A 26,438-nucleotide genomic window follows, 5' to 3' on the forward strand; every position below is an offset into this window, starting at 1 on the left:
CTTTCCCAAAGAAAAGAAAGGATCAGTAAGTTTTATCCAGTCATAGCAGTCCACTTCACTAATTGCCATAGCTTTGTCACTTCTCAGTTTGCATGTCAAGGTAACACACACAAACTATTTTGCTGAGTTACATACTATCCCTCTGTTCTAGTCTTCATATGTAGGTATTTCGTTCAACATGCATTCATGCTGCACTGGTCATTTATTTCAAATTCACTAAAATATGAAGCACTCAATTGTTAAGTGGGCACAGACCTCCCCTTTGCAACCCAGCTAATCTGTTCTCTTTTAATTGCACTATACACAGTATCTGGGTTTCATTATCTTCCTCCTTTTAACTGGTATCTAGGAAATCTCTTCATGTGCAGTTTAGACAACCACATTGATTTACAATTAAATTGGTTTACACACCAAGGTTGTGTCAGACTATACTTCCATAACATTCAATTCAATGTCATTTCCCATGAGTCCACTTGCCATCAGAATTAGTTTTCAAATTATGTATTAGTATCACAAACTTATGATACAGTCTGTTCCACTTCTGTGCACCAACTCATTTGACATCTGACAAAAGACAAAACAGTACTTTAATACTAATTTTTATGCCCAGAGTCTGCCAGTCAACAGATTCAATAATACCAATTAAGATTTGAACCACACAATTCACAGTAGCTACTGATGCACTTATATTATCCAGGGAACAATCATCTACCTTCAGCTGGCCACAGCTCAGCCACTTCAGGGCAAGGTGTGAACCTTGACACCTACATCCAGGAGCTGCAGCTGTTTCTCATTCTCCTGACCTGGAAGAAACAAGTTACTCATAGCAGCTGAAGTTAAGATGAGTAACCACTGGTAATGTAGACTCTTGCTAGACAGGGCTGGGGAATGGAGAAGACTAGTCAGCAAGATTTTTTTGAGAAACACCAGTAAAATTTAAGGAGAATTGGTAATATTTGCTTCTTTTAAATTCTCCATTATTTTCTGCAAAAAATTGAGAATTAGGAACACTAAACTAACATTATGCTTAATAGCTGAATGTCCACTTGAAAATAAGGGCAGAGAAGGACCACACAGTCTCACAGTATCTAAACCCACAGTACTGGAAGAGAGGAGGGAAATCACTAGGATTTTTTCAGATAGGAATTGCACAGTTTATAACCACTGTCTACAGCATAGCAGGATTTTTCTCAGTATTTTTACAGGAAACCATACACACTGTGAGTGATAAACTTTTCTGAGTTTTAATCAGCAAACATTGCTTTGCAATCACAGCGTGTTAAGCCCTCAGGCAATACCCACATGGTATAGGAGCACACAGCCTCTACGAAATAGCTCTGTAGGACATGTTTCTTATGACCAGTCATGCAGCAAGACAACTGAAGCAGACAGAAATTTTACAGAATGTGGTATGAGACAGTCAAATTAGCAATGTACAGGCATAAGCCAAAATAATGACTGGGACTCAGGAAGAAGAACAGACCATGTCTACATGAGTAATTTGCTTACAGCAAGTATTGTCACTGCTTCTGGTACTAATTTTCAAAAAAAGTGCAATTAGTTTAAAGATGGAAATGAACACCAGAGTTTTCAAATCATTAACATGTATGCATTGATTTTATTCAAATGTTACTATAAAACAGACCCAGAGATGCTTCAGTTATGCTAAATTACTTTAGCCACCAGGTGCCTCAATCAAATGCCCTAAGGAATTGACAGTAGGAGGCTATTATCAACACCTGATCCCCACATTTAGGGTGCAGAGCAGGTAAAATTATCAGCTCATAGGCAAACCACCTCCTACCATAGTGGAAATGAAGGAAGCAACACAGGCCAGGGTCTGATTTCAGAAAAAAACCATATTCTTAATTTCAGATCCAACAATCAAATTTAATTCAGTCATGTGAACCAGAGAAGAGGCAACTAAGAACCCTGATAACCACTGTCCTCCATTCTCCACATTCCTTTCAATGCCTTAGAAAAGGCTTTCATCAAACTAACAAACTGGTCGGCACAAGAATATGCATCTTCCCCAAACCCCACAGATGACCAGATAAAAGGCTGAAACAAAAATTTTCTTCCTCCCTGCCTCTCATCTTTCTCTTATTTTTTTATTTGGGAAAGGTAGGTGGGGTGGTTTTTGTTTTGAGTTTGAATCACTGTCAGATTTCATTAAAAAATTCTCTGAGAATACATATTACCAGATTCTGAGAACTACAGTATGGATGTTTTTACTGTAGGCTGAAGAAAACCAATCAGCAGTGTGTATTCAAAAAGCTGGGAGTAAGAACTCACAGCAGCTTCAGAGAGGCATGAGAGGTACAAACTAGATAGAAAGTAAAACCCACTTTTGGTAAACTCAAGATTCAGCATTGTGCTGACTCTTCCTACTTTCAGTGGGAACACAGGACTAGATAGGATCATTGTTGAGTCACTAATTTCCATCTTCCACAAGCGCAGGTATCTAAACAAAGATTTATTCATATAAAGATTTACCCATATAAGGAGATGGACAATCTCAATCTTGAAGATTCACTTTGTTCTGTTCTCCTAACAGAGCAAAGTGAATCTTCAAGACTGAGATTGTCTGGACATATTTTGAGCTTCAAGTCATCTCTCAGTTCCTCATAGCATATTAAAGATTACCAAAAAGGAATTCCAAAGTCAGAAAACTAGCACTTCCCCAGAAAATAAAAAAATTGCCAATGTTTTGAGTTTGTGAACACCAAAAAAGTCTTTGAGAAATAATTTTTTAGTGAGAAAATGTTTTAGGAAAAAAATCAAGTAACAGATAATAACTAAAGAGTCACAGAGAACTTTTAGCAGTCAGTAGCTCACAGAAGACACAGCCTTACAAGTCAGGGCTTAGACAAGGAATTGGCTTAAAAGGAGGACCATTAAAAAAAAAAGAAGAGAATTTGAAAAAAAAAGAAGGAAGGTAAGAACAGAAAGAAAACAAAAAGAAACTTTATAGACATTCCTACTAACACCTTGCAGACCAAGCACTTGAGGCAGTAAGCATTAAATTTGTAACAATTAGAAGAAACCACCATGGAAAAGGCAAAGAAAGGATGAGTGCACATTGCATGCATACACACCTCTTGGGTCTCAGAATCCTCCCCAAAATCTTCTGTCTCTACAAAACAGAGGGGCAGTAATACAGAATGATTTTTACCCACAGACAAAACAGGTTAGCTTGAGTGTCACAAGTGACCTTCCATTCAGACACAGTTTGCTAAGTAGAAGGCTAACATATTATTTAATCAAAGCAGATGACTGAGTGAAGCAGAAGTTGAGCCACAGAAATGCAAAAATAAGCACATAAATCCCTAACACTAGGCAAGGCAAATGTAGAAGGCAAAGCACAAAGCCCCTTACCAGCACTGACAGACAGAGAAGGTGATCCTGGTTCCCCTCAACAATTTAGATACTCATGAGAAAGAATTAGGCATTATAAATTAGTCATGACTAGAAGGAGAAAACACTTCTGCTGAGACAAGATGATCCACCTTGGAAGGAATTATACAAGAAATTAGCAAACCTATAAGGTTAGCCAGGAGTAGTATTGCTATGAGAATTATCTCAAATTTAACTACCAAAGACAAATGGGAGGAAAAAGAAACATTTTAGCTAGTTAACCTTACAAAATAAGATAATATAGGAGAATACAAAGGAATAAAAATATACAAAGCCTGTTGTATGGCAACACCACTCAAAGCAAGAAATAACTTAATACAAACTATGCTGCCAAAAAAACCAACCAACCAACCCCATCTGTACCTAAATTCACTCCCACTGTGTTTTAAATCTGAAGACACCCCAGTGATTCAAAACTAGCCTGTCTGAACAAGATGTTATAAAATGTCAACAAGATTGACAAGCATTTCTTTCCTGCTTTCATACAAAAGTATTTCCCAACTCTCCTATCATAGCCAATCAGAGGTTTTCCTATTTTCTTCAGGTTACATCAACCATGATATCTGCCCTCAAGGTAGGACAGTATTTCCAACATGAAGATTAAACAGTCAAGCATACTGCCAGAATTAGAAGTGGTTTCACATTCTGCAAGTCCCTCTCTGTTAAATCTCTGTCTGTGGTAACTTCACAAAGGATTTCCCTGTTGCTATGTAGAAAGTGCATGTCAGCAACAGTGATTTGTCTGTATGGAATAAACCACAAACAAGCTACTGAGCAGGCACATTTAAACTAAAACAAAAATAAGGGGGCTTAAAGTGACAGAGTGATTATTGTTACAACAAATCAGCATGCAATTTTTGAGGAAAGTGTCATTAAGCTAGTATTCACCTTGTAGTCAAGAATAGGAGTGCTCTAAAAAGAGAGAATCCAAACATTTGTTTTATTAACAGGGTATGTATGAGAAGGCTCAACTCCAGTACCTGACCACTTTCTTGCTCAACCATTAATATTTTGCAGAGAGTTGAGAAAAGTCAGAATGATTTTTGATTAAGGAAAAAAATTACTGTTAGCAGAAAGGAATTACAACACCTTGGAAAAAGAGGTTTCAAATAGTTTTTAAATGGTATGCTTTCTTCTTAAGCACTGTCCGGAAACTAGTGAAAAAACTGTTTCTGAAAGGAAACTGCATTTCTCAATATACGAGAAGCTGTGTGTGAGAAAGCTCCACCAAAATAAGTTTGTATTGAATTATTATTTATATCTACATCCTGTTTAGCCATTTAGAAAAAAAGTTTAGTTCATGTTCCATAGACCCCTTTGTGTAAAGCTTTAAAAGGGCTTCTGCTAAAATAGGGAGGGCCCCTGTATTTATATCCTCCAATTCACACTCTGTAGCAACTCATAACTTTCAACCTGGATTTCCCCAACAAAAATAAAGTCATCCTTATCGTTTCCTCATGAAGCAGTTGGTTTTCAGCTTTAAACAAAAAAATATAAAGGGATATTAACTATAGAAAAAAATACTCATGTTATTGTTTATAGGTCTATGTAGCTTGATCAAAATACTTGACTGAGACAAACCCAAGTTTTGCCAGAGAAGGCTATTGTTTGCCAAGCTACAGGTTTTTTTCTACACCTTTCTGCACGTTCCCAAGACTCATAACCCTTGAGAAAGGCAGAATTGGGCCCTGCCAGAGGACCCTTTCCTGGCTTAATTATAGCAGCACTGCACTGAAATGTAATTGAGGCTTGCTTGCACTTTGGGCACTTGCCTACTTAAAGTGATAGGTTACCCAAAAAAGTCACAGCTTTCATTCAGGCACTTCTCATCTTCAGATTTTTTCTACAGGACAAAAGGTACTCCAAATACATACACTCATCTGATACAAGCTAGCACAGGGCACCTCTGGACCCATACATAACTGCTTTTGCTTTCTCTTATTACTATTGTTGGCATCAAGTAGAATGTCATATACTAGAATAATCCTCTATTTCAGCACAAAAATACAATCTGAACTTCAAGTTATATACTGTGTTTCTGTAAAAGAAGACCAAGAAAGGCCTTATCTGCTGGGACATGGGGGAGGAGAAAAACTCAACAAGTTCCAAAAAAACACAGCAAGCCAAATCAACTCTCCAAAATACTGAATTGCAGGTCAAGTCCTCAACATACAGAGATTGTTTCTTTAAATTATCTTAATCTCACAATCACTGTAAAATATATTTCATAATATTAACTGCCATTATGAAAGCATTCTGCTTTCACACTTTTTGAAAAAAAAACACATTTGATGCTGAGTTCTACAAATATAATGTTTTCTTTCACAATTGCAAAGGTACTTTTAAGACAGAAATTGTATATAGCCTTCTGCTCAAATTATTAGATAATTGTCTAAAGTCACTTCATTGAAAATAGGCTGACTTGTATATTTGGGCTTTATTTTAAATCAATATGCCATTCAAAATTCAGTATTTTAATAATATTTAACAAAACAATCTACTTCTGTTTTAATTTTACAGAATAGGAACTAGCCCAAAACCAAATTGTTTACAAATGTTGCTCAAAAATATGCCAACAGAAATGTATTGTTTGAAAATTAGTTTTCATTCCTGTGGTTTTCATTTTTCTGAGTTTGGTTTTACTCCATTTGAAGACTTATTCCACACATCCACCATGTAATTAAAAAAATAAATTATTACTTCTCCCTAAACAGCAGCTTCTCCTTGCTCTTGAACTTCATTCCACTTCAGTTTTAATCAGGGGAATTCACATTAGGTTTCCTACAAAACGGAGAAGTTTAACATTAATTTCACCTCATAAGACAGTTAGGACCTGCTGATCAGAAACTGTATAAGGGCATTTCAAAGATATAAGAGTCTAAAACCAGCTGCACGTATCTCGTCTTGTAAATATACTGAACCAGCTCAAGCTGACATAGCTCAACTTTGCCATTTTGATAGTGACAGCATTGAAAAAAAAAAACTATCACATTACTTGGTAAGGACTGCAATTTGCCCCTTCAGCTCACAGGAACGATCTGAAACTGGTGGGGGAAATTAAGAAACTCTCCTCCATAAAAAATTACTACCCTTCTAACAGATTTTTAAACTTCTAATTCAGGTAAGTAGGACCATATAATTAAAGTACAAATTAAGAGAAAACCTAGAAAACTGATAATTTTGTAATTTAATGTTTTGTTACCAAAACATTAAGTTACAAAAAATAGCAAAAACTGTCTGAAGGTAAAGTTGAAGAGAGTCCTGGTATGACAGCCAATAGTTGGCTTTTGGTGACGTGCAACCAGAATGTGAAGCAAACTTACAATTTGTTCAAATATTTAGCAGTAAAAAAAGAAAGAAAAAAAAAGAAAGAACACTACATTTCATAAAAATCACATATATTGGCTTAACCCTTTAGACATATTTCCAACTTTTAGCAACTTTCTGAGTGTTAAATCACAAATAGAATGAGTTCTCTCTGTAAAAGATCATAGTAAACACCTTCACTGGAGTTATTTGGTCTGTAATAATAAAACAATAATAAAACTGAATACTAAACCAAAAATAACTAAATGAATAAAATTAAATGAATAAAATAAATAAATAAGAGGGAGAGTGATGAGGGGCAATGGCTTCAAACTAAAAGAGTAGAAGCTTAGTTAGATGTTAGGAAGAAATTCTTCACTGTGGGGGTGGTGAGGCACCAATGCAGGTTCCCCAGAGCAGCCGTGGATGCCCCATCCCTGGCAGTGTTCAAGGCCAGGTTGAAAGGCACCCTCAGCAACCTGGGATAGTGGAAGGTGTCTCTGCCCATCGAAGGATGGTTGGAACTGGATGATCTTTAAGGTTCCTGCCATGTCCTGTTGGAAATTATACAAGTTTAAATTTTTTATATAACTTTAGTCAGGGGTTTTGTTCACCTTTGCCCAGAGTAAACGACTTAAGGTTTCCTTTTAAAGGACTTAACATCTGAGCAGATTGGGAGTAACAGAGAAGATACACAAAAGATAAGGACCATTAATGACCATCAGCTCCCAAATCACCCCGGCATGGCTGGAGACTCCTGGTTTGGGAAAACATAGGTAAGAAAACAAAGAATGAGAACCATCAAAGGTGAAGAGATCAATAACCAACTGGAAACCAAATACAAAGAACTGCATAACTTGGGACCAATGAATATTGAACCAATTAATTTCTTTGGGTTTTGACTGTATTGATATGTGAAAAATCTAGTGAAAATTATGTGTGATTGAATGATTTTCTCTGCAGAACCCAGGCAATGAGGGGATGAAATTGTTTCTGTTGCACATCCTGGCCAGAACAATATCCTGGCCAGAATAAAGTAATGCTTTAATTCTCTAACGCTAAAAATTGAGAGTTTTTGGAGAGTTTTTGTTTTTCCTGCAGTTTCAGTGAGAAACACAAGTTTTTTTTACAGTTCTATGAAACGCAAGTAATTAAGGACTGAAATCTAATTACATAGCAAGTCATACTACTCCCTGTAAACCAAATACCATCCAATGCTGGATGCATTTTGAAATGGGTTTTTTAGTTCAAAGTTTACTATTATACATAGGAAAGAATCTTAGAACCATTTACGTTAGAGAATGTTTTTATGATCTTTAAGTCCAAGCATTAACCCAGCATGGCCAGGTCCACCACTAAAACAGATGCCTTAGTGCCACATCCACACATCTTTTAAATACCGCAACGGTTGGTGAATGAGCCACTTGCCTGGGAAGCCTGTTCCAAAGCTTCACCACACTTCCCATGGTGGAATATTGATGGTGGATTTTAAGTTCAAATAGTAGATTAGGAACACATTTTCCTAATATCCACTCTGAACTTTGCCTGGCACATCTTGAGGTCACTTCTTCTTACCACATTGCTTGCTGGCAGAGAAGAAGCTGACCCCCACCTGGCCACAGCCTCCTTTCAGGCAGTGGTGGAGAGTGATAAGGTCACCCCTGAGCCTCCTTTTCTCCAGGATAAACACCCCCAGCTCCCTCAGCTGCTCCTCACAGCACTTGTGCCCCAGACCCTGCCCCAGCTCCATTGCCCTTCTCTGCACTCTCTCCAGCCCCTCAGTGCCTTTCCTGCAGTGAGGGCCCAGAGCTGGACCCAGCACTGGAGGTGTGGCCTCAGCAGTGCCCAGCACAGGGGGACAATCCCTGCCCTGGCCCTGCTGGCCACAGCATTGCTGATCCAGGCCAGGATGCCATTGGCCTTCTTGGCCACCTGGGCACAGCCTGGCTCATGTTCAGCTGCTCTCACCAGCACCCCCAGGTCCTTTCCAGCCACTCTGCCCCAGCCTGTGGCACTGCCTGGGGCTGTTGTGACCCAAGGGCAGGACCTGGCACTGGGTCTTGTTGAACCTCACATCACTGGCCTCAGCCCATGATCCAGCCTGTCCAGATCCCCCTGCAGAGCCTTCCTGCCCTCCAGCAGACAGAAATGCCCCCAGTGCTGAGCCCTGGGGAACTCCACTGATGAGCGGCCACCAGCTGGATGTAACTCCACTCACCACCACTCTCTGGGCCAGCCATCCAGGCAGTTTTTAATCCAGCAGAATGCACCTTTTTGCTATCTGTAAGACAAAGAATGATAGAATGGTTTGGAAGGGACTATTAAGATCATCTAATTCCAATCTCCCCACCAAGGACAGGGACAGCTTCCACTCGACCAGGTTGCTCAAAGCCCCATGTAACCTTGAGCTAAAAAGTTTAAACTGAAGCAAGAAATATTAACAAGAAATTTAGGCTAGATCTTAGAAAAACAGTGTGTAGAAAGTAGGGCTAGTTTTGCTCAGGAAGAGTTTGTAGAAGAGATTATGGAACCTGATTTGCTTTTTTTCAGAAAAGCAGTCTGGTCAGAACTGGTTTGGTCATAGTTCATCCTGCTTCTGAGCCAGGAATTAATTAGATGGCTCTTGCTCCTTTCAGCTGTATTTGTTATGATGTTATCATGTGAACATGAAAAACAGAAACATTTGTGTATTAAGGGAGACTCCCTATTTCTGAAGCTTCTTATACTTCACAACCTGTGCCATGAACTTTTGCATCAGCAACACATAAATCCTTCGAGTTATCTGTCTATCAAACACTTTTCTCTACTAAGCCTTTCTTCCAAAAAGTATTTCAACCTTGTCCAACCCAAAACAGCTATTAAAAAAGACCTTTACAGGAAGACTTTTTTTGATATCCCAAAATAATCTTGGAAAAGCCCACCAAGACTCAAAGCCTATTCTTCAAATAAGGAGTCTGCGTTCAGTACAAAACACAGACAAAGCCAACAGAAAGTTACTTATGTCAGTTTAAGAGCTAAGGAATACAGCAGTGTCCAGTGCCTAAACAGCAACACAGAGACCTGCAATAGTTCAACATACTGAGCATATAACAGTAAAAATGTATATACCACTTTGATAATTTCTTTTCAGTCCCCCACTTTTCCTTAAGAAAAGAAGTCATTCCCTGTGGCAGTTGCTACAGTAAGCAGGCAATACACATGCTGAAATATAACACAAGCAGCTTTTTTTAACAAAAATATTCCAGCAATGAGGGGAACAGGGAATCAAAACCAGAAAATCTTGAACCATGGTCACACACAATATCACAGTTAACATATATGGGGAAAAAATGGTTACTTCATTGGAATCAGATGCTAGGAGAAAAAAATGATGCCAGCTTACCTGGTGCACGTATCTCACATAAAGCAGCCGTGTAAAGAAAGCTTGAAAGAAGTCAGAGGTGAACAGAGAAGTGACAACATGAAATTAAGTGGCATTCTTTGCAATATTATTCAAGAACTTGAGCAGACTACTAACATCTTCCTTCCTCAGGAAAGAGCTTCCCACACTAAAGAATTTTCAAAGAGAAAATCTTAACTCCCACAAAAGAAGCCACAAAACCCCTCTTTCTGAATCCCATGCTAGAATTTGCAAACAAATTTGGAACCACAACATTTTCGTTCTTATTATATTCTAATTTCAATGATAAAAAGAGCAGAAGGCTTATCTAAGTATTCAAATGTCCAGACACCAATCAGCCAAGGCATGCGTTGTGAGTCAGAACCACAAGATCTTGCATACAACTTGCTGTGGAATATCAGTAAATTCTTTTCATTTTACACTTCAGTTTAGCCTGCTGAAAAACAAAATAGTTTGTGTCTCATTGGGAAAGTTGAGCCACTATCTGTGAGATCTGGGAATACAAGCATATGGAATAATAAAACCATAATGAGGAAGAGTTCCACGGGCATTTCGAATACATTCAGATTTTGTATTTACTAAGAGTTTTATTCATATTCTCCATCCAGAGCTGATTTGTCAACCTCTAAATTATTATTGGAGAGTGATAGCTTATAAAAGATTAATTAATTACAGGCTCAGCACAAAACACACCTAAAAGAAAAGTTTCTTTTATTGTGGTTTTCTTGCTCATTATCCAATAGTTCCAGAGCCTCAGTTCAACTTAGTTTACTCCACAGTAGTTGTTTTTTGGGTTTTCTAGCTGCTTGGAGTTGGGTTTTTGGTTGGTTTTCTTCTTCTTTCTTTTTCTTTTTAAATATATGTTTTGACCTTCTTATTTATGGATTATTTGGATTTAAAATTCTCTTTTATGATCCCTATATTATTCTTTCCTGCAAGGTTGAGGTCCAGTATTTGGGGTTCTCACCTACTGTGGCCATTGCTTTTTAATCTGACATGACAAAGTGTGTATTTCCAGACTTGATCCCTTTCAGAATCATGTTCTGGTCAAAGTCAAGCAAGATGGCATGGCAAAAAGCATTTTAGGATCACTGAAATCAAGAGTTACTTCTTTCTAACATCCCACTATATGAGCCAATCTGCTCATAAGCCTCTCTCTTAGCAGACTCATTCTCTTCCATGGCCAATAAATTCAAGCAGAGAAGAAAAACAACACACAACTCTTATGAAGAGCAAGGCAAAGGCATCTGAAACACAAATCTTGATGTAAAAAACCAGAAGTGTTTGTCAAGTCTTAATCAAGACATTTGTTTTACTTTCCCCCCATTGTTCCAGATCTTTTGCCTGTAAAGATTCAACTTCACAACAAATCCCACCTCTATTTCCATACACAGACAAGAAGTGCACGTGGCAAGATCTTGCATGGTTTCCCAATACACTGATGTGTTTGAGGTAATCCCTGTCTGCCTGTAGCTTGCTTGTCACAGCAGAGACTCGAGTCAGTATGGAACAGAGTATCACCCTCTGCCGGGCCTCTAGGTATGACTGTGTACAGAAGGGTTATTACTTACACGTATGTATTCCAGAGAATTGCACTGGAATGTCTTCTGCTAAATCCAAGATGACAACTTAATGAAGTAAGCAGATCTCCAAGACAGTACTAACACAACACGGGCCTGGTTAAGAAACAAAATCTCACATGTTTTGGAAGTATGTGCACTTTTAGAACTGGGGTACAAATAATTATCTTCCATTAAGGTAAAGTGTACATTGTCTGACTACATTACAGTGTAAAGAGTTGTTAAAAAAATCCATGATTAATAAAATTTGTGGCAAAGATAAGCAAAAAAAGATGGGTCGTGGTTTTTGCCTGAGATACAACATTTATTAATGTTGAGGACATGTTTCACTAAACCAGGTTGCTCAAAGCCCCATCCAATCTATCCTTGAATACTTCCAGGGATGGGGCATCCACAGTTTCTCACAGCAATCTATAATAGCAAATAATTTCTCCCTAACATCTAACCTAAATCTTTCAGTTCAAAGCCATTCCCCATTGTCCTATATCACTACGTGTCCTTGTAAAAGTCCCAGCTACGGCATGGAAACATGCTGCCTTGTTTTAAAAAAGAAACTACTGGAAGATTATGGATCTGTTCAACATGATGCCAGCATGTGCCCATGGCTAAAATGAAGTTTTGAAAATGCAACTGAGCAGCTACTCTAAGTTCTGTCATCAGCATCAAGCTGGAAGCCCAGGAAACATACAGCAGACTTGTGTGTCCCTCTCTTAAATTACACTTTGATTTGGAGAAGAGGAGGAGAAAGTGGGACATTTCATTCCTTTGGCTGTTGCTGTTTCCTTACTCTAATTTTAAAAAAACCCTCTTTCAGATGAGAAGCTCTGCAGGGTTGTATCTGAAGATCCACCAATGTTATTCTTCTGTAATGTGTAAAGGTCCCAGTATATAAATCAAGGATTTTGAAAATGCACATGCTGAAATTTTTTGGGTTGTCCTGTGCAGCACCAGAAGTTTGACTCAATGATCCTTGCGGGTCCCTTCCAACACAAGACAGTCCATGATAAAATAATTGCATGACAAATAATTTGTGTCAGTGATGTCTTGAAGACACCAGAAGGATTGAGTGAAACAAGGCAGGTCTAGAAAATTCACTGTGGTAGTTGAGCTTCATTACATAAAGCTAAAAAAATCAAGTTGTAAGTTTGGGAAGCCCCGAGACAAACACTGCTGCAAATAGAGGTACTAGATTTTTGCCTGCATGGACACAGGCAATTGTGACAATACCAAAAAGAGAATTTTAAAATCTTGGTTACAGCACACCATGTCATAGCTGTATGTAGCTTTGCTTTCCCTGACAAAAGACAATTCTTATACCACCTCTCACATTTTTACCATTTCCTAAAGGTCTATTGCCCAAAATGGCATCTGAGATCCTAGTAACACTTACTTAAAAGCTTCCTTTTGAAATTTAGGTATATATAGTCATAAGAGTGGAACCATAGTATGAATTTATGACATCTATTAAACACTGTTGTTTTCTACTCTTAAACAACATAATACCCAGCAACATAAACACAGTAAAAATTCAATATGGCTTTGTAGCATATAAATCTTTGCTATAAAAATGAAATGGCACTCAAAAGTTTTCATATGACAAAATATAACTAGGTTTATGATTTGTATGCAATACAATCAAACTGATCAAAATACAAACACTGTAATAGAAGGCAGATCTAAAAGCACTATTTACTTTAAAAGGCTCTAAAGGATGCTGTAGAACAGCCTTTCTAAAAGCATTTATGGTTTTAATTACACATACAATCTCAAACTACTTTGAAGACAGCAGACTAGAATTATAAAGAAGCTGTAGCAACAGATATTCAGCAAATCACTTTGAAAACTAACTTCAACACCTAGGCAAACATTTTCAATTTTAGGGGGAGAAGAAAAACTAAAACACCATGGATATACATATAGTGATGGTAAGAATTAGAAGTGTCTTTCCATCAAAAAAAAAGCTAACTCACGAACAGATTAAATTTTGTGGCATTTGATGCACTTCCTTTTTTTTTTTTTCATCTACTATCCACTTGTATGACTTCTTCCCTTAACAGATACCTGTTCTTGCACAAACACAGGATGTCTTCAGAAAACAGAGTTGAACTATTTACAGTAGCAATCATAATAGTAACTTATCATTGATGGCCTCAGGATACAGTGCATGCATGTTCACAGGAAAAAGCAATCTTCTCTCACTCTAAGACTAACAGACAATTTTTGAGCTCACAGAACAAAAGTTCAGGAGCTGCAGAACAAACTTTTCCCACTTCTACTGAAACATGTAGTCTTCTAAAAGATGCAATTATTCTGCAAGCATAATTTCTAGTGCTCTGTGGTTGTCCAATTGCTGCTAAAGGCAAATACAGACTAGCAACAAATACTTTACAAATCGTATGCAAAAGCAACACAGTTTTTGGCAAGATTATGACTAAAAAAAAAAACAGCAATAAAAAAACCCTGCAGCTACATGCAAAATATTATGAATTATACATATTACTGTAGCTCCCTATTTCCGCTTGCAGATCACCTATTAGATTCTTATTTATCCAACTGCACAAGGTAGAGGATTTGATTGCATGTGCACAAACAGCAGGGAGTGCAACTTTGACCATAATCACAGGGAGCTTGCTTTTCATCTCAACTTAGAATTGCCCAGTCAGGGATCCTTGCAAATCAATTTGCTCTTCTGCACATCTCATTGCTATGCATGGTCCCAGCCACAGGATTATAGAACACGAAAGAAAAAACTCACTTCCCCTGAAGAGCCACTTCTAGTTCACCCGCTCAATAATTCAAATGATACAGTGAAGTAATATATTTGCAATTTGCCACTAATTCAACATTAGTTGAATCCCCTGCTATCTTTCAAAGTCTACAATCTGAGGGCGCCTCTGATTTCAAACAGATCATTTTTTCATAGGAGACTGTCTAAAGTTTGACTATTTTTACTTTGTAATTTACTTACAAATCACCTTTTAACCTACTATATTAATTTTTTTTTTCATTTTGTGATTAAAGAGGCTACTTTGCAAACTACACCAAAAACGGATGCTTTTGGTGTAGAGGCAACCAGAAAAATCCCATGCTCATACCATCACTCCCTGCATCACTTGAGCCTAACAAGAGTAGTTTATTTTCCATGTGGAGCACCATGAAGGCAAAATACAACATTTGACAACACATTACACAACTGTTTTCTGGACAGGCAGTAAGAATGAAGATTAGGAATCCTGACTTCCAAAGAGAAAAAGCAAAACAGCACTTACGTACAGGATAACTAACCCCACAGCTTTGATAAATGCAAATTGAACAGCATCTTGTCTGAACAGAAAAGATTAGAGACTTTTGTAATGATGATCTGGGTTTTCCTGTTGTCCTCCCTAAAGCTAATGGCCTGTGGAACAACAGGCCATTGCTGTTCTCTAGAGCAGGAAGGAGCCATGGACAGCAGTGACAAATCAGATGGAACAAAACCTGTATTCAAGTCCCTAGCCCAGGACAAAGCTCTATTCCAACTTGCAAATTTGTCCAATAGAGATTCTGACAAAAATCAACAGGCTGATTTAGCAAACCATACCTTTCCAGTGAAAGCAATAACTAATTGTCAGAGGTTCTCAAAGAGTGGGAAACCTAGTGTATGTCACTGAGCAGCCCAGGAAAGCAATGCTGTCGCAGCAGCATTGGCTGCACCAAGCTGCTGAGCTCTTTGAGCAGGTAACATGAGCTCTGGCCACAAGGAGAGACTCTCAGCAATGTCAGCTCAGTTCACTTCAACCAAGGAACTCTGGGGAAAGACAGGGAAGAGAACTGTACTCTGATGCACTCTCCTGGCCCAGTCTTGACGCTCTCCCCCTTCACTTGTTTTTGCTTTCCTCATTTGAAAAAATGCTATAACTGTTCCTTTATTTCAGGAAAAGTAGAAAAGAAAGTCTCAACTTATAATACAAAACCCACAATGTATCTAACATTCACATGCACAGAGTGACACATGCATCAGGACACTCTGCCCCTCTTTCGCCTGTTTAGGTTGGTAGCAACACAAATCACAACTAGCATGGTTCAAGCAGCTTGACTACTGGTTTGCAGCAATACAGCAGGCACAGTCCCACCCAATGCAAGTCACTGCCAAAACTCGGCTGATAGCAAGAACCTTTCATTTAAGGCTGGAAGTTAAAAACATTTAGACCTTTCCAACAGGCTATCCACAGAATATCAGCAGTGACTGTGAATGGAATTACCCACATTTCCCCAAGGGTAACACATAAAAGGACTTTTTCCTGTTGCACTTTTGTGCTTTTGTTATGCTGCTAATGTCAAGGACATGACATGGGAAAGGGAGGAGTAGGCAGGATATGCTATATGAACACTGTTATTACTTTAACTTAGTGTTTTCCAATGGGAAACCATGTTAGGGAGGGGAAGAATCTCATAGGAAGCTTTCCACACTCTTAAGTCACAGGCTGGCTCCAGGAATCTCCCAGGCATATTCCCATGATTGCCTCCTATTTCATGGCTGCCTTTAGTTGCTGGCTTAGTTGATTTCTCTTCTTTAAAGAGCTTCCTCTCCACCACTTCATGAGCAAATGTTATTTCTGTTTTTTCTAACATCAGACGAATTCCTTAGCACAACATCTGATTCCAGCCAAACCATTTCAAGACATGAATTTATCACTATAAACAAAGACAAATGTAAGTAAGTCCAAAGTAAACCAGAAAACTAAAAGCACATTTGCATTGTTTACTGTACCGACCATATACAAACTATAGCAAGCAAAGCTGTAAAAACGCACAATTTATTTCCACTTCTTATTGCATTAAAATTCAAGCTAAGAGGTTACTAAAACTAAAATATCAGTTACTCATGATTTTCATGAAGAAGATGCCAGCATTGATGCAATGTTGCCACAGTGCATTGCTTTTGCCATATCCAGCATTTGAAAGCAGAAAGAGCTACAGGAAACTTTTTGTTATCCTTGTGCTGCATTGAAACAAAATTATTTATCTACTGATGCCATATTTTGAAATCAAGAAAAACTTACTTTTGAATTTCCTGAAACAGGAAAATGCATTTTTCAGTATTTTACCTTCTAATATACACCAGTAAAAGACCATGCTTCCACTTGGCCTCCTCAGGTATTTTTGCATGGTTCTGACCCCTGTAGAGGGTTTTGTCCTTGTTTTTCTATCTAAAACAACAAGTTACGTGAAAATTACATTTTGCATGTTCCTGCAGTCACATTTCAAGATTAGGGACAGAAAGAATGCCTTATTACCCCTGTTGAAAAAAGCTTAAAATTATATAGAAATGCATGAAAAGAAAAAAGTCGCAAGGGCTAGGACAGAGCATCAGAGAACCTTCCAGAGTATATGTGCACAATTACACACACTGTTTCCATGATGGAGTATAAAGTGTTTCATCATAAAAACTGTTTTACAAGACAAAAAAAGTGGACTATTTTCCCTCTGAGGTTCACATAGGTAGAATTCTCTATCATTATTTTAATAGGATCTTTACCTGATTAAGAAAATTAAATCAGAAAGAAAATAAATTATAGCCTTTGTTGCAAGCTGTCATATGCTTACAGTCTTCACAGTCACGCAGATTCACAAATTTATCTGCCTGCTCCCACACATCCAATTGACACATCTGCTGCAGATGCTGGTGTGGTGGAAGAGGCAGAAACCTGCACCTGAAAAACTTCTGAGAGAAGATATGTGAAACAAGTTGAGTTTTATTTTCATTGGCTGGTTGATTTCTTAATCACAAAAGTTTTCATTTGAGTTTATGATAATGTTTTCCTTTTAGAAAGAAACATCTATCAGTTTCAAACCCCTTCAAAAATCTATATAGTTTTCATATTAACCACCTCTGTTTTGCTCTTCCTCCCTTCAAGGGTATACACTTCATCTAGTTAATTCACCTGAAATAGGCATTACATCTCCTCCTATATCCTTGCAAAGATGTAGGTTTTCTCCTCACGGCAGGCAGCACAGGCTGTTTTGCCATAGATCACCACATAAACTCTCCCCCCATCTCATAACCTGTACATTCCAGAAAAACAGGAAGCTACTTTAATGGTGTAGTACAGTTGATGTAATGGGTGCTTTAGAGTGTTACTGATAAGCAGCTTGATAACAGGCTAACAGTTGAGATGTCTGTAGTCCAAAGGACTAAGAGCCTTACTTGCAGCACTGTACCATGAGGACATGCAGAACAGGAAGTGTCCTAGTACCTCAGTACAAGCTGAACACATGGTGCTGCTAAGGACTGGTATCTGAGAGACTGCTTAGATTTTGGATAAAAATCAATTAGCTAGCAAATGGAAAATCAACTGAATCTGCAAAATAGCACGCAGCAGAAAGCACAACACCCAGGGAATTAATTAGAAGGGAAACATGAACTGGAGTTTTGTGGAAGTTTGCTTCTTGACATCAGTATGGAGCACTCAGTACCTAACAGCTGCCAGACTGCTGACCCACCTGAGTAACAAATCTGGTGACAGTTACAAGCACAAGCAGGGTATGGTGCAGAGGCAGAAACTATCACACTGTCCTTCTGCACAGCTCTCACTTCAGCAGGCCTCTCTGTTTACTATGACACCAAAACTGTACAAGCCTGCCCTCCAGTCAGATCACTTGAAACTCACCTTTCCAATGAGAGGCATTTCATGTAAGCAAGTACTCTCTGCAGCTAGCATTTTCCTAAAGGAACCACTTTAGCCTTCAAATGCACTTTACATGGCATGCCCTGCCTGGTACACTGTGGCCATAACACTGCTCCAGATGCTCTGAAGCCTAGTCATCATCTCCTCACTATCCCCCCTTAAGTACCAGCAGTCAATGAAATCAATTTCTTTCAGCATTTTAATAAATTCAGCAAGCTGGTTTTATTTTTCAATTTAAAACATTTGATAAAATTAAGTATTTTGCTGCCCAAAAATTCAGAGTGAGATACCACTTATTAAACTATCACTATAACTGCAACCACTACAACTTAGCAGAGGACAGAGTATAGACAACACTTGACCTATTTTAAACTAAAACAGAACTGATTACTATCAGAGGACGTACTACATTTTACCTTCTCATACCCAGGTCCATAATACACACATTCTCTCAAATTAATTTGAGCAGCTTAATCTAGCCTTCTAAAGAACTAGCAGACTATTTGAGTACCTTGTAGCCATTGAAACCTCAGACTGTAACCTTCTCTGATCCTTAAGATAGTATACTCTTATCACACAGTAATTTTTAGACTTAGAAAGTCTTCTTAAGAAATTTAAATACCATAAGGAAATATGCCTTTGACTCATCTTTTCCACCATTTAAAAGGCTTTTAGATGTTGAAAACAGAAAGCAGGCAAATGTTATGGGAAAAAAGCCTCAAGCAGATATTTAACACTACCTGGAACCAAATTCTGTGAACAGAAGCAAATGTAAAGCTTTGAGATTCTGTCCTCAAGTAAGATTTACTAATGGCACATAGCCCTCCTCACTATTAGTCAAAACTCACCCATACTTTTGACTGTATGAAGTGGTATGTTCCAGGCTTCCTCCTGAAAAGTGCTAACAGAAGGAGCAGCATTCCCACTCCAAAAGCTCCAGGATATGAAGCATGATTTGAGAAATCGAGTCATATTCATTGTGTAAGCTCTGTATATACTACATTATTGTAATGTATTAAAGTTAGTTTCTACAAAACCCCATTCAACTAAGTGTTCTCAACATTAATTACAAGAACCAGGAGCAGAAAAAAAATACTAGCATATTTGGGACACATAATTGAAGTAAACTTCTTATTTCTTTTATATAAGTTTTGCTAAGTTTAACTTAAAAGCATTTCCAAAATGTTAAGGCTCTCCAGAAAAAACTTGAAATATGTGCATTTAGCTAACATGTTTTAATATGTGACATTACAAAAACATCACAGACATTTAATGGCAAATGGACATAAACCCTCCAGCAATTACATTACGCAAGAATTTTCAGCAACTGATGCCCATGAATTCTAAATTTTCTTACACCTCGAGAGGCTGGCTGAATCTTTCTTTATCACTTTTTAACTAAAATGGAGGGTACTTTTTCTCTTCTAGTATTAGTTAATCTTTGAAAGGACAAAAATTTACTGTAGTCTGTTTATGCAAACTAGCATGACAGATCCCTTTTGCTATCTGCATTACTTAAATCCAATCCTAAAAAACTTAAGTAACTTCTTTTCACTCAAATGGCATTAACACTAACAAAAATACTTAGTTAGAACATTGCCTTACCGTATAAATGCCAATTCTACAAACAGCAAATGAGAGCTGGATACATTCAGACATAGTCTAAAGGAATTAAAATAAAAACATTATCAAGAATGCTGTTTATTAAGAACTACTTTTCTTCCCATCTCTCCCCTCTCCCCTGAAAGAAACACCTTTTTCAAAGCTGTATTAAAACCTTAGAAAAGTGTCATATAAATTCAGGTTATACAGATACATGCTACCTTTCATACAGAAGCAGCTAAGTGTAGAGGTGTCAACACCTTCACACTCACTAGTTCAGTATTTCATTATAGGTCTCAATTTATCTAATGATCCCAAAAATGCCTGTACACAACATTAATAATTTGCATGTAAGCTTTCAGTCTCATTTATTTTTATCTACTCTGATTTAAAAACAATCTGCAAGAATCATTTTAATGGAGTTCTTTTTGGCCTCTTAGTGGACTGTAAAGAGCTTCTGCGTTTATATTTTTCTCTCCTTTTACCATCACTGAAACTGTCTTCCTCTATATAGCAGAATACTGCATATAATTTAATGTTTGCACATTTCTGGAGCCTTATTGTTTTAGCTTTGTAAAGTAGAACACAAAAATAGAACATTTTCTTTAATCTGTTCTTAAGCTGAGAATAATCATATTAAAAGTTTTTACCCTCAACTTGCTCAACTTCCAATCTGCTGTGATGCCACAATTCTATGTCTTCTGCAGTCACCCAGAGAGGCTGAGGATGGACTACGAATTTCTGATGAAACAGATGAAAAACACCTTCTTTAATTAGCACAACAAAGCCAGGAAATAAATGCAGCTCTCCAACACCAAAATAAAAACTACTGTAGGTTTGCTATATTTCCTATACAACTAGGTAAAATAGACTAAGCTTACAATTATTTGTTCAGAAGAGTAATTGAGGAATTACTTTATATAAGGTATTTGAAAGACAAAACTTAAAACCCTCAAGCAGAACATTTTCATTACATGTTTCAAAAGTCCACACATTATCTAAGAAAAAGTGTTGGATGATACAGACTTCAAACATACCAATCAAAACATCTTTTCAGCATCTGCTTTCTAATTTCTCCCTCCCTCCAAGAAAAAAAAAAACCAATATGGAATTGAAATACCCATTTAAATAGAATTGGGATTAAAAAAAAAAAAACAAAACAACAGATCTTATTAATTACAAGTAATAAAAAAATGTTTAGCAACATTTTTCTTTTGCTGTTAACTGCTACATCTAAATTTTAAACAAACAGTATTTCACTGAACTGTCTGAAAGTCAAAAAGCACAGCAAAAAAACCTGAAAACAAACTTCAACAGCACAGCTGATTTTCATTTCTTACCGGAAGTAATCTAGCATGCTATTAATGACAAGGAGATGCTGACTTGAAACACCATTTCAGTTTAAGCAGATTTTTTTTTTCAGCTTTAAGACCAAACATCAAAGTCTATCTCTTGTGCTCTGAGCATCTCCCAGAAAGAAAAAATTGACAGAGAAACAGGAACTGACTTCAAGAAATCCTAGTTACACAAAGTGGTGGGGTGGGGTCATAAACCATACCCCTCCTAACAGTATTTGCAGACCTTGTTCCAAAGGTTCCAGGGATGGATGATTTCCCCAAGCAATTTAGTCCAGTGCTTCATTACCCTCTCTACTAGAAAGTTTCCTAATGTTTAACCTTGGTCTGTGGCAATTTAAGCCCATACTTAAACACCGGGTGATACATTGAATGATTTGCATTTTCAGTATCCTGGCAGAATCTATGTTGCTGGCAGACAACTTTATATATAAAGTAAATTATTATTTCAGCTTGCAAGAGAAGTAAACATGCAGCAGCAGCAAACCATTATAGCTTCTCCATGTATACGGTTTGCTTTTATTCTAGACAAGCACAGCATTATAAATTGTTTTCTTTGTTTTAATTTTTGTTCACTACTTCCAGGCTATGCATTAGTGGGAGAACTAAGCTGCAGTTCAAATTCTCCAGCAAGCCCCTGTAGATCCTTGCTTCAGCAAAATAAAATAACCTACATCCCATGTTACCTTACTTATCCATTGTTGGGTTTGCAATTGTTAACATTCTAAAACCACAGGCTATTTTAATTATTATCAGGGATTAATTCTGTCACATAAAGTACTGATTAATGTTTCCCTTATGCATTTCCCAGTGAAATATTAAGATAATCCCTTCTTCAAGCCTCCAAGAAAATGCTTATAAACTACATTCTATTGTGGTAAAAAGGGTCATTAAATCCAACACTACTATTAATATTTATTATATTCACCTATCCTTTCTTCTGAAAATTTACATTCCCTCCCCAGAAGTATTTCAGTTTAATCCTTGAAAAAGTGACAGGAATTGATTTAAATAATTAAAAGTTTAGTGATACTATCCTTCAGACTATCAGTCTGACCACTGAATTAAGACAGTTGATTATCTGTTGCTGCAATGGGGAGTTTATTCTTCACACTTGTAATCTTTCATTACTGCGGTTGCAGCAACTCACTTGGGACCATACAATTGGGCAACATAACAATTGTTGGAAAATTTACACGTAATTTACTTACAGTTTATTGTTGCTTTCTGAAAGGATTTTACACGGTAGGCATGAAAATAAAAGAAAAAAAATGTAAAAATATACCTACAAATACTATGAAAGAAAGATACCTTGTTTGACACAATTCTACAAAGACTAATTCTTCACAGATGTGATTTCACATGTCTAAAGCGAAAAATGGAGTCATCAGATCAAATATGTCAAATATTATATTCATGTGTCTTGGTCAAAAAGCACCCTTCTGCCTTGGAAAAGGGTCATCTCACAAACATTAAATAATTTCTCCCACTGGAAAGCAAATTCATAGCTAACTTTCCTATTCACCCAAGACTTTGTTATTTTAATCATACCTTGTAAAAATGTGGCTGTTTATAATGACTTAGAAAGATGTCTGCCCTGCAGCTGTGCAGCATTCAATTCACAACAAGCATCTGTTCTGTCCATTTTTTCAAGTATTCTGCTATCAGTACAAAGCAATTTCAGTATTTGGTGTTTAAAAAAATCTCATTCAGCTCTGCAACACAGTCTGCAACTCACAAAGCCATTGTTTGAAATATCTATTTTGTCAGCAAATACAAGATTAAATCCCTACTCATAATATTTACAAAAGACCAGATTTTGAAAAGATTAATTAGAGCATGTTCTGCAACTGATGACTTCAAGCACCGAGTTGAAAGCATTAGCACTGAGTTGAAAGCATTAGCCTCAAGAACCTTGGTGGGCAAAAGGGGAGGGTGATCCTAACCAAGTTCTCAGGAAAGAACCAAAAGACCCAACACCTGACAGAACTGCAGGAGCAGTCAATTCTGCCACCCAGCAGAAATACTCACCTCGACCTCAACTCACTGTGGCATAGTCCTAAATAAATTACAGCACTGAATACAGCTCCAAGACCACAAAAAACAGAAAGCAAAACAAGAAAAGGAAGATGTTAGAGGTTTTTTTTCTGGTGATATGTTTCTTTAATACATTTAAGATCAAGGTACACCTCTGCTCATTTATAATGAAGTGATACAACCCAGTAATCGCTTGGAATTGCTGTATCTTCCAGGCAAAAGTTTTTCCACCTCTATTCTTATCTGCATCTTTTTCAGTGTATAAAATTGCAAAAATTAGCAATACCAATGTATAAAATATGCAGGTTTTAAGGTACCTTTAAGTATGGAGCCTGAAACAAATTCTCAGTGTTTATGTGTTGTAAGGAAGATGTGGGTACCCAAAAGCACACACAACACTACTAGTAAAGGTAGCAGGAACTTTGACCAGAACTGCTGTTTGCTAACCTTGCCTACTGAACTCCAACTAGTAATTCCAAGGTTCCCCTTTCTGCACAAGATGTCACAGCCCTCTAGCACATCCCATTAATAACATTTATAATTTAAACTCCCTGAATTCTTTTTAATACTGTTCTCAGGGAAAAAAGGCACAGAAAATATTTTCATATTCTCCTTTAATACTGAATAATCTTCTTATACATAATCATTAGAAAAATAAATCTCAGTTTAGAGACTAGAAGAAACCTGATGTTGATGGAAAAGCAATGATATGTGAACAGAAAATAGGCCTAAATCCAAGAAATCTCTTGTCATCATAAAAAGTAATCAAATGGATGCACCAGAGAACAGTGCTCTCCTCTCTTTTAGGCAATATTCTCAGTAGAACAGTTTTCCATTACTGTTTCCAGGACTGAAGTGGCTGAGGCAGTGTTAGATACAGATTAGCCAGCAGAAAATTAATAGCTGCAAGTGCAGCATAGACGTTTCTCAAGAATTCTGGACCTTTTCTCCAGTCTTGGTGAAACCAGAAATTATGCAAGTTTCTAGGCAAGAGGAAAGCACTGAGAAAAGAGAGCACTTATTGTAGAGTGCATCATCCCTCTACACAGGTTGTCTATACAGTTTCAGGTTCACTCAGTGTTGTGGGCCTTACATAAAAAGTTATAAATTTGTTAAAACACAGATGTCAGAAAGCCAATAGCCTTTCCTCATACATACTTCTAAGAAGAAGGAATCTGTCAGCTATGTGCCCCTGGAGCAGATTAAGTATCTTCATGAATACCTCTGAATTGAAAAGTCCCACCTCCTGTGCAGTCAATGAAATTTTGATTACACCAAACAGCACTCCTGGACACCACTCAGAATATCTCAATTTCCTAACTGCAATTTCCTGTTCAAGAACTGATTCTAGATTCCTCCTCAATGAGGAGGAATAACGAGGAGGATATCTTTAGTCCACAGCAAAGCATCAGGATATCCAGGGAATCATACCTCATGGACCTATCCTTATGTTCCAGTAATCACAACTTCAGGATTTCCTACCATCACATCTGAACATCATGTTTAATACCGACCCACAGTGGACCTGTCTTTGAAGACACTGTACAAATTCCTGGTCTACTCATTTTCACCTCCCTAACATTACTGCACAAGTGAGAATTCAACTACACTCACATGAAAATACAGTTCCTGGATTATAACTGTGACTTCTTCTGTATAGAAAAAAATTGCTTATTGCCTAATCTCTTTCTGATTCAAAAGACATCTAGACTATTACCTCCTCATACCAGTCAGCTGTCTTTCCTTCAGACTGAAGAGCTGTAACTACTTATCTCTGCTTGTATGGAAGAAATTGCTTTTCTTCAATTACCACATCATCCTTCTCTGTATTTTCTTTGGGTATTTACTTTGCAGCAAGTAAGACAAGAGCAAAACTTATATTTAAGCAATGTAAAAATGAGATCTTCCCCTCTTTTTCCTTCTTAATACTCAAAATTTGTTGACAGATGTCTGGGTTGAGATGACATTTTAAAGAAGGATCCTCATTCCCTTTCCTGAGTACTGATGATATTTTAGGGCCTATCCATGCATCTGTACTTCCATGTGACTTCTTCTAAAAATATATGCAACTTTGCATGCATCAACACTGAATTTCATCTGCCATTTTATTACAAATATCAAAAGAGGTGCTAGATTTTCTTCCTGGGTTCAATATGCATTCTTAATATTTGTCTCTGCACCAGCCCACACAAAGCATAGGCAGTTTATACAACTAAACACAAACATGAAACTCCCTTGTAATCTCTGCATTCGCTTCTCCCTCTTATTCACTGCCAGAGCTGTGCTCTCAATGCTCATTTGTATTTCTCAGGAAATTTGTATTACAGATTACAAAACTATTACTTCATTTTTAATTGGTTTAAGCTTTTCACCTCTATTAGAGTCAAAATCATATAAAGGAAGACTAGGCAACAGTTGTTATAAAAGCTAATAAAATGTGGAAAACAGATGTTTCTTCTGTATAAAAGCTCCAAGTCATAATAAAAAAAGGCAATCTGAAAACTTACTTCCCCCATATCAACAGCTCCTAGTGGATCTTGGATGCCATCTTGCTTACCCAGATTCTCCAATGCCAGAAGCTAATGTGGGTCCTGTGAACAAATATTTCTTCTGTTCCTCCACCAAAACATACAGAGCATCAAAGATTCATGCTCTTCCTACAGTTTGTTCTTACAAGCAACAAAGTTCTGAGGCAGGACTGCATCTAGCATAAGAGGACTTGTCAGCTACATTTCCTGCTTTGTGTCTCTTCCTCAGATAGAGGGAACTTACTTACACACTCATTGACAATTAATTTAGTCACCTTACCAGGTTGTCAGAGAGAAAGAATAAATTTTGTATGCTGAAGAGCTCTGGCATGGGCCATCTTTTGTTAGATTGCAAATACCCTACTTATGTCCACAAGGACTTTTATATAGTCACAGTCAGACAGTTTGCACTTCAGAAAGTTATCCTGCACACACAGTGAAAAAACAGCAGAACCAACATAATGCAGAGCAGCACGAGCCAAAACACAAAGAAGAAAAAGATTTTAAATACTGTTGTGGTTTTTTTCATAGGGCTTTATAGCTCT

The 26,438-nt window shown here is 37.4% G+C and overlaps 1 protein-coding gene across 2 annotated transcripts in view; it reads right to left on the reverse strand.

Moving 5' to 3' along the window:
• Nucleotides 1-26,438, reverse strand: part of ARL15 (ADP ribosylation factor like GTPase 15) — a 228,634-nt gene that overhangs the window by 197,019 nt on the left and 5,177 nt on the right. The window contains exons 1-2 of one of the 2 annotated variants that reach the window (XM_036403058.2): nucleotides 20,624-20,714; nucleotides 19,977-20,033 (exon numbers count right to left, since the gene is read on the reverse strand). The exons of the other annotated variant lie outside the window; for it this stretch is intronic. Of the exons in view, the coding sequence (XP_036258951.1) occupies nucleotides 19,977-20,030 (54 nt within the window). The 5' untranslated portion in view covers nucleotides 20,031-20,033; nucleotides 20,624-20,714. Of the gene's footprint in view, nucleotides 1-19,976; nucleotides 20,034-20,623; nucleotides 20,715-26,438 lie in introns of those variants that run through there. 2 annotated transcript variants of the gene reach the window in all.

The sequence above is a fragment of the Molothrus ater genome, chromosome Z (assembly GCF_012460135.2).
Source record: "Molothrus ater isolate BHLD 08-10-18 breed brown headed cowbird chromosome Z, BPBGC_Mater_1.1, whole genome shotgun sequence".
Classification (NCBI taxonomy): Eukaryota; Metazoa; Chordata; class Aves; order Passeriformes; family Icteridae; genus Molothrus; species Molothrus ater.